The following is an 8,966-nucleotide window of genomic DNA, read 5'->3' on the forward strand; positions in this document are numbered from 1 at the left end:
TGATTAATTCGACAAATTTTCAATTATATTAAAATTGGGATAAAGATTAAGGTGGTTTGCGATGATAATTATGAGGGATTAAGTACTTACTGTTGTTGTATAGTAGAATTCACCGTCGGAGTAATTTCAAATATATACTGATTTTGAAGGTTTTAATCTATGACTTATATAAGTTTGGATCCATGGATATCATGGAGATGACGGCACCTGTCCTGTGCGATCTGGCCATTGAATGGCTGGACGAAATAAACGAAGTCCGAAAGAACTCAGGCAAGCTACAGGGCAGCGGAATTATAAAGTCCAGAGTCTACGGACTTATCGAGGTGGTCGAAACTCTAACGGGCAAAGTGGAGGCTCAAGGAGATGGGGAACTCCTTAGGAAGAAGAACCAAAAGTTGAAAGCAAAACTTGCGACGGCCACCAGAGAAGAGCGACGCCTCCTTAGAGAGCTTAAGAAGGAGAGGAAGGATAGGCTTGAGTTAGAAACCGAAAGAGATAGACTTCTCGATAAAATAAAAGAGGATTCAAAAAACGGAAATATCACAAAAAAATTGGCAAGGTAGAGGAGGATTATACTCCCACACCGCGGTCCGTCTATGCGGAATCTAAGAAGTTAGATCCAAAAAATGAAGATGCCAGCTGGCCCACCCTTGGTGGCGTGGCCAGGCCACCCCATACACAGCCTAGTACCTCTGTCCTCAGCGACAAAGCCCGTGAGGCTGAGCTGAGTAAGCAGATTGCTAATCTTGTGAGTATAAAGAAGGAGGTCAGAGAAGCTATCACCGCTGAGCCTGCCGTCGAATTTGCAGTCCCCCAGGGACTCCCCCCGAGACCTGCGAAAGGTAAAAATAAGGGGATCAAGGTGGTAGATAACGTTCAGGTTGCCCCCCCACGACAGACTGCTAACCCAAAGAGGTTGCTGCTGGCAGCGATGCGGATTGGGTAGAGGTCGAGAGATCCAGGAAGAAAAGGAAAAAGCAGGAACAAGCTCCGGCAAGAAGTCGACCCGTCTCCAAGTCTCGCCAGACACCCGCGGAGACCAATAGGAATCCCGCCAAGGGTCTCAGTGCGGCCAAAAAGGAGAGGGCCACTAAAAGGAGAAGACTACCCAAAACCGCAGCAGTGTCCATTAAGGGGTGCACGGAGGACTTCTCGTACGCAGAAGCTTTACGCACCGCACGCGAGAGAATCTCCTTGGACAAGCTGGGAATCCAGTCATCAAGGATTCGCAATGCGGCAAATGATAGGATCATTATTGAAATCCCAGAGACGGGTGAAGCTCGAAAAGCGGACTCCTTGGCCGCCCAGCTGAAGGAAGTCCTACTAGGCATTGCCAAGATAGCGAGAGCAACAATTAATGGAGAGCTAAAAATCTCCGGGTTTGATGTTTCGGTGAACTCAGAGGAAATGATACACGCTATTGCAGAGGCAGGATCGTGTGCTGTGGACGATGTCACGAATCGGCCAATTAGGAGACTGACCAATGGCCTCAACACCATCTGGGTCAAGTGCCCACTTACCGCGGCATTGAAGATCTCAAAGGTAGGAAAGATCCGACTAGGCTGGACCATAGTAAGGGCTGAAATCTTGAAAGCGAGACCAGTCTAATGCTATAAAGGCTCGAGATTCGGACATATTAAGGAAGTATGCAAGGCCGAGATAGACCGTAGTAGATCTTGTTTCCGCTGCGGGGAAGTTAATCACCCGGCGAAAGTCTGCCAGCGGATCCCCAGGTGTGTGGTCTGTTTTAAATCCGGTAGAGAGCCTGGACATCGTCTAGAATCTAACATCTGCGAAGCGACCAAGGAGCTAGTTAAGGTATAATCAGCTTCCAAATTGAGTGAACCATCTCATAGAGTGGAGGACTGAGAAATGGAGACCAATGATGGTACGGTTACTGCAATGCAACCTTAACCACAGTTGGCGTGCCCATGATGACCTTATGGCTCAGCACATGCTAGAGGCGAAGATCGGTGTGTGTGCTGTCTCGGAACTCAGACACGTCCCAGACTCTCAGTTTTGGTTAGCCAGCGAGAACGGCCTTGCGGCCATCCACTGGAAACCGGAGCTCACATCAACACCTTGTATGTTGGTGAAGAAATGTAAGGATTTTGTTGTGGCCAAATGTGAGGACTTCCACATAGTCTCATGTTACATCTTGTCCAATACTACCAGCGTGGTCTTCTCAGGGTTCCTGGATGAGTTGTGAAAAGTGATCACGCGTTTGGGGACTAAGGTTCTGGTATGCGGAGACTTTAACACGGCGTTTATCTTATAGGGATCTACCACCTCCAATAGTAGAGGACATCTCGTCAAAGCGTGGGCCGCGGAGTGCGACCTCCAATTGATAAATGTAGGCTCCACACCAACATGTGTGCGACCCCAAGGGTCATCTGTGGTGGACTTCACTTGGGCATCATACAGCCTTGCTGGTATGACAGCTGGTATTGCAGCATCATATATCAGAGATTGGAAGGTGCTACAGGAAACGGAGACCTATCTGATCACTGTTACATCTCGTTTAAAATTAATATCACCCCGTAAGACAGCAAAAACGCATAAGAACGCGTTCCCGAGATGGAACTGGCGCAGGATGGATATTGACAAATTCATCGTCTCCCTGGAATGGAGTTGCTGTGATGGCTCTCAACTGGAAGGCGATACCATCAACGCTAAAGGTAGAGAGGGATGGCTGCGGAAGACAATGAGGGACGCTTGTGATTCAGCCGCGCCAAGGATTAAGAATGGCAACCCTAAAAGGTCTGCATATTGGTGGAATTCTACGATAACTCACCCGAGACAAAAGTGTTGCAGAGCCAAAAGGTTGTGGTCCAAAAATAAAAGGAGGCAAAACACGGACGAGAGGGAATCTTGTGCTAGGAACTACAAGTTAGCCAGGAACGCCTTTAGACTTGAGATAAAAAAAGCCAAGTCTGCGGCATGGCAGAAACTTCTGCAGACCATTGAGCAGGATCCCTGGGGCTTCTTTGCAAGGTGGTCCTTAACAGATTGCGCAGGGCCTCTCCTGGCCTTACAGAGACCATAGAGGAAGGAAACTTAAACCTCCTGTTGAACTGTCTATTCCCGTGGGATGAGGCATCCAATCCATCCGAACGTTGGGACAATACTTGGGAGTGGAATGAAGAGTAGGAAATTAAGACCTGCAAAACGCGAGCAATCCTAACGAGGAGAGACATTAAGAACTCAGCTCCTGGGTCAGATGGGGTCCTGGCGACAGTTTGGAAGATGGTCCCGCAGGAAATGATACAAGCAGTAACGGACGGGTGGGGGTGACACATTGCTGTGCCACTTCCACAGGGGGGATTAAGGTGGGGAAGATGGGCCGGGAATGGCGTGGGTGGGAATGGATGGGTGGTGGGTGGACTGAGATTGGAATGGGGTTTGGGATGAGAAAGGGAAGTGAGCCTCTCCTTTGGAGAAAGGGAATGGTTGAGAGGTTGGGACGGGGCTGGAGCGGGTGGGAAGATTGGTGGGTGGATTGGGATTGGGACTGGGGTTTGGGTACGGGGAATAGGGATAGGGAAGGGATGGGTCTGGAAAGCGGTGGGAAGATCCAGGAAGGGAGCGCCAAATGGCGCAGTCTGCCGGGGTCACAGTAGTCATGCGGAAAGCAGAGCCCGTGACTCTGGCTACAAGACAAAATGGTGGTCCTGCACAGGAGGGTTCTTAGTTGGTATTCCGTCCGAGGCACTTTCCTGCTCGGCGGCGAATCCAATACACCCCCGCCGGAAGGACGGCAAGGTATGCGTAAATGCATTTTCCTTCCTGTCGCAAAAAAAAAAATGTCATATCTGGGCCTCCTCCTTTTTTTTACAAGGAAGAAATGCCTTTACGCATCCCCGGTACGGTGACGGTGGGCCGGGGTATATGGAACTCGCCCTTCCGCTATTATACGGAAGGGAATACCCACTAAAACCTCCTTGAGTGGCCTATCCCTGGCGTTTAGTGGGGGACTCCCGGAACGTGCACTTGCATTACTTCAGGAGCCTCGCGCGCCCTCTCCCAAATAAGGAAATCTTCTCGGGAAGGATAGGAAGGCAATCCTCTACCTTCCATAATGGTCATCTCGCTTTTATAATGGGAGGGCCACTACCTCCTTCCACCTGACCCTACTGGAGGGAGAAGGAAAGGGACCTTAAGGACCCTTCGCCGCCCCCGCGGACGTGAGTCATCCGACCCCGTCCTTGCTTTTCGCTCGTTTTGGCCGGGAACCTCTCCCGGTGTGAACAGTGGCAGGATGGTCGGGTGGTCGACCTCTGACCCCGAGTTCTCCGGTCGGACTCGGCCATGTTTACCTCCGCAACCATTGGAGGGAGGAAGACTCTCCCTCCGGTGCGGAGGCAGCAGGCACTAATCCTTATCGACCTCAGCGGGGGAGGTTTGCAACATGACGTCGCACATCCCTCCTCGCATCTGAGTCGCTCCATCGCAAATATCGGGGGAGGTCTGTGACATAAAGTCACAGACCTCCCCCCCGACCCGCGATGCCTCCACAAAGGGAGGCCTGCACTGTCATTTCCCGCGTGGCTGGACCTCATCCTGGACAATGGCGCTTCATCGCCCATTTTACCTGTCTGGCCCCGAGGCTTGACGCAGCGGCGGCCTCATTGGGTCGCCTGCTGCCCAACCTCGGTGGTCCGGACGGGCGTGTAAGAAAGCTGTATGGGTGGATGGTCCTGGCCATGGCTCTTTATAGGGTTCCGGTATGGGCGGCCGATATACGGAAGAACCTTTCAGTTCTCCCGATTTTATGCAGGGTCCAGCGCAAGGTGGCCCTGCGGACCGCCTGGGCGTATAGGACCGTCGCCCATACAGCCGCCGTAGCCCTGGCGGGGACTTCGCCCGCGGAGCTCCTAGCCCAAATGTACGCCGACGTATATCGGCGTATACGGGAGCTCCGTGAAGGGGCGGGACCCAACACCATTATCCCTTACCAGGGTGTGGCAGGCGGTGAAGCGTTGCGCTCGGCGATGCCTGTTGGAGAGCTGGCAAGACCAGCTGCTCCACGTTGGCCCCGGCTAGCCGGGCCACAGGATCGCCGACGCGATTGGGCTCTATCTACCAGAATGAGTGGACAAGGCCTTTGATGGCACGTCCTACTAAATGACGCAGGTGATTTCCGGGCATAGGTGCTTCGGGGAATACCTGTGTCGCATTGAGAAGAAGCCCACACTACGGTGCCACCACTGTGGAGCGAGAAATGATACCACTGACTTCAATTTCTTTGGCGTCAGTGGTATCATGACGGGGGCGGTGGACTCGGCACAGCACACGCTCGAGCACTGCTTGGCGTGGAGCGAGCTTCGCCGGGTTCTTATCGACCAGATCGGCGATGACCTCGATCTGCGGGCCGTGGTGCAAGCTATGGTCCGCAGCGAGGTCAACTGGCGGCCCCTTCAATAGTGCGCCACCTTGACGTGGTGGAGGGACTCTGTCCCGAAGCTCCGGGAAACCAGGGTATAAGGATAGCTAAGAGCGCACCGATAGCCGGATACCTTCGTGGGCCCCGGCTCGGACAGGATGGATAGCACCGGCATGCATACCTGGGTGTCGGACGAGTACGATTCGGTCTCCGCTACGGACGTGACGGTCACGGCCGAAATGATGGCGAACGTCACATAGGACATCGGGGCGGAATCCCTTAAGCCGGAGCGTGGCTGGGCGGGGGCTGGGGAGTAACGAAGACACTACGCGAGGGCCTTAGCGTGCCCGCCTGAAGAGCGTCCTTCCTTCCGGAGGAGTCCTCTTCAGAAGAGCCGATCGGATAGAGAGGCGCGCGAAACTTAAGGCTCCCGGGTTCTGATCTTGAGGTGAGGCTTACGTGTCGCCTAAACCCAACTGGACGGGAGGCAAACGGTTGGGACACGGCTTCTTGGGGGAGGCGGAGCTTCGGGTACCGACGAGCCTCCTGGAACGGTCGTTGTTTCCGAGCCGCCCGGTGGTGGGAGGTCTGTCGTCCATTTGGGGATGGCGGGTCTCACCGGCACTATGCGGTCGTTTTAAAGTAGACGTACACTCTACGATGTAGGGTTTAAGTGGGACCTCGACCTGTTGGCTTGACAACAGGACAAGGCATCAGAGGTCAATTCCCCCCTGATTCGGTGGTTCTGGTGGTGGGTGATAGAGGGATCTTCGGCTAAATTCGAGTCCCAAAGTCACTCAACACCGCAACAGGGGTTCCTTTTCCCCTGTATAAAGAAATGTCGAAAGGTCCGGTGGCAAGACGCCCGATGTGGGTTGAAGGACTACGATCCCGATGGTACACACGGTTTGCACAGGGGTACGCTTACCCCCTGTATAAAAACTCGGAGGCGTTCGGGACAGGATGTTCATCGGCATGCGATAACATCCTGGAAATGGTATGACCTGACCGGCGGCAATCGGCACGTACCGGATTTGGGCGTCGTTGCACAGAAAACCCACTGGGCCAAAAATACCCTTGGGCCAGTTTGTCTCGACTCCTTCCCTGGGAACTCGTCCAAGGGGAAGCGACCTGCTGGATCGGGGACCTGAAACGGGTACCTGTTAGTAATGGAACCCCGAGAGGGGTTTCTGCAAAAGCAGGGCCCTGTGGATGAGCCTTATCAAGGTGGGGACCCGTGAAGGTGGCGACCGGTCTGTCAACACAGGCGTCCGTCTAGTGGTAACTCGTCTCGCCCACTATAAAAATCGAAAGACGCACGCGAAACGGCTATCCTCCGAGGGTGTACACTGAAGACAGAACGCCAGGGGTGTCACTTGGAGGATGCGAAAAGCGGTGTGGTCCGAGCGAGCTAGGAGCCAAAGGGGATATCGCCCGGTCCGGTCAAACGGCACGGCCCGCACCACCGTGTACGTGGCCGGACCATACGGGCCATCTATCGACCCTCTTCGGAGGGTGCACCACCCTGACGGTGCGCCACCTTGTCGTGGTAGGGGAGTTCACCCCGAAGGTGACCCCGGTGTGATCATCGAATCTTAGGACTCACGACCCCTGGGCGATTCAGAGGGGTGCTAAGAGCGCACCAAAGAGAAGAAGCACCATGAAAGTCACACCAATTGTGAAGACCTTCGTAGTTTCGGATGCTACGGACCGGCGGAAGGGGGTATCGTCCCTGCCCTCCCTTTGTCGTCATCCTGCGAAGGGCCACCTAGGGATTGACGGCGAGTCCCCCGGGGGCATGGGTTATCGCCAATGAGACGAGGAACCCCATGGTTCTCATTGATATGGCCTTGAGGACATACTTCAAGGGATATTTGAAAGGGGCGGATCTTGAAACCACGATCCGGAAGAGATGGAGGAAATTCTGTGGGCTTGACCCGGACGAGGAGACCCGCGAGTGTGCCCTTGGTCTTGTGAGGGCAGGCGAGGATATCCTGGAGGCGGTCATATACCTCACAGAATTTCTAAGGAAAGGCTTTAGTGGATGGCGCTTGTGTAAGGATCCCTCATTACACAGTGACACTGAGGCCCCCTCGAGAGATGCCTCTACACAAACGGAGGCAACAGCAGTGGACACCCCCACTGATGTAGGAGCGTTCACGGAAGTAAAGGAGGCGTTGTGGCGCCTGATCAGAGAGAAGGTAGGGCTCATCCTTGCTGAAAGGCTGGATGGACCCACACGTCCTCTTCCTCTAAAAGAGAACACGACCATCGTGTCAGAAACGGGGTCATCACCGAGTGGCCCCGTTCCTATGGAGATGGAGGCGCCACCCTTTGGGGAGGTTTGTCTCTCCCTCTTCCTTCTCCTCCTCAAAAGAGGAGGAAGAAGAGAGAGACTCCCTCTCCGCGGGACTCCCGCCCTCCTTTGGGGGGTGTTAGTTCCCCCGGAAAGATTGGTCCCTCTTTGGATGGAGGGACTCATTTTCCTCTTCGGAGAGGATGAGTACCTCCCCCTATCAGTGAGGAGTGGGACGATCCCTTCGAAGAGCCCGCGGGGCTCTCATCCTCCTTTGGGGGGTGGGAGTGTCTCCGGGGGAACCGATCCCTCTCTGGAGGGGGGGCGGCATCTTTGTCTTCGGAGGGGATGGATACCTCCCCCGTCGTTGTAGAGAGACGCAGTCCCGTCGTAGCCCCAGGGCAGCGGTGGCACCTGTCGTGAGGTGGGTGCAGGAGACACTTCCATCCTGACGCCTCTGCGGGGACTTTGGAGTCCCGGCTGCTCACCCTTTGGGGAAGGGGGACTATGCTCCCGTTCCCTGAGGGTGATACCGCAAAAGGATCCTCTCCGCCCGCTATCTAGGAGAACCGGTGGTGGGGATGAGTGGAGAGTAGTGGCGAGGAGGCCAGAAGAGAGAGGGAACGAGAGCGAGGACGGCTAAGCCGTCAAACCGGTGTCCCTCCCTGCTTTCCCTGTCCTTCCTTCCTTGTGGTGACGTGTCTGCATCCCACTTCGGCGGGCGTCTCATGGGGTTGGGGAGGGGCAGTGAACACAGGGTCGGTATATTTAATATGTCGACCTCTCGCCTCTCTGCCGCGGGAGCCGGTCGCAAATGGGGAGCGCGCTGGGGGAGCACACCCCAGTGTCCCCTCCTGTCTCCCCTCTTCCGGAACACCAATCCTGCGGCGCGTGTAGGCAGGGGTGGAGGATCGGGGCACGGCGAGTTAACGCGTAAGCGTGCGCTTCTGGGCTCTGACTCCCTCCTCCGCTGGACAGTTAATGTGTGAGCCGTTCCCACGAATGGGAAAGGCCCGTGCTACCTCGCCCTTTCAGGCATACGCCACATTTTTACATCCACTGTCTATCGGAACCGCCCCGAGACGGGCGATGGAAAAATCCAGTAGCGCCTGCTGGTTCGTTTGTGCAGGATGGACAGTTTGGCCACGACGAATAAGCCCATCCTTCCTTCCTTAGGGTGACATAAACTCCGCCGGCTGGCATTCGCCACTATCCGACTCCTTCACCCCGCTATCTTATCCGTCGTGCCCACGGGGACCACGGGGAGGCCTGTCCATTTGCATCCCG

The 8,966-nt window shown here is 54.9% G+C and overlaps 1 protein-coding gene across 1 annotated transcript; it reads left to right on the forward strand.

Moving 5' to 3' along the window:
* The first annotated feature begins 1,942 nt into the window (after window positions 1-1,942).
* LOC140672936 (uncharacterized) lies at window positions 1,943-3,046 on the forward strand. Its single transcript, XM_072905414.1, has 2 exons — window positions 1,943-2,179; window positions 2,279-3,046. The coding sequence occupies exons 1-2, from the start codon at window positions 1,943-1,945 to the stop codon at window positions 3,044-3,046; spliced, it is 1,005 nt and encodes a 334-aa protein (XP_072761515.1).
* Window positions 3,047-8,966: the final 5,920 nt, after the last annotated feature.

The sequence above is a fragment of the Anoplolepis gracilipes genome, chromosome 14 (genome assembly GCF_047496725.1).
Source record: "Anoplolepis gracilipes chromosome 14, ASM4749672v1, whole genome shotgun sequence".
In the NCBI taxonomy this organism is placed as follows: Eukaryota; Metazoa; Arthropoda; class Insecta; order Hymenoptera; family Formicidae; genus Anoplolepis; species Anoplolepis gracilipes.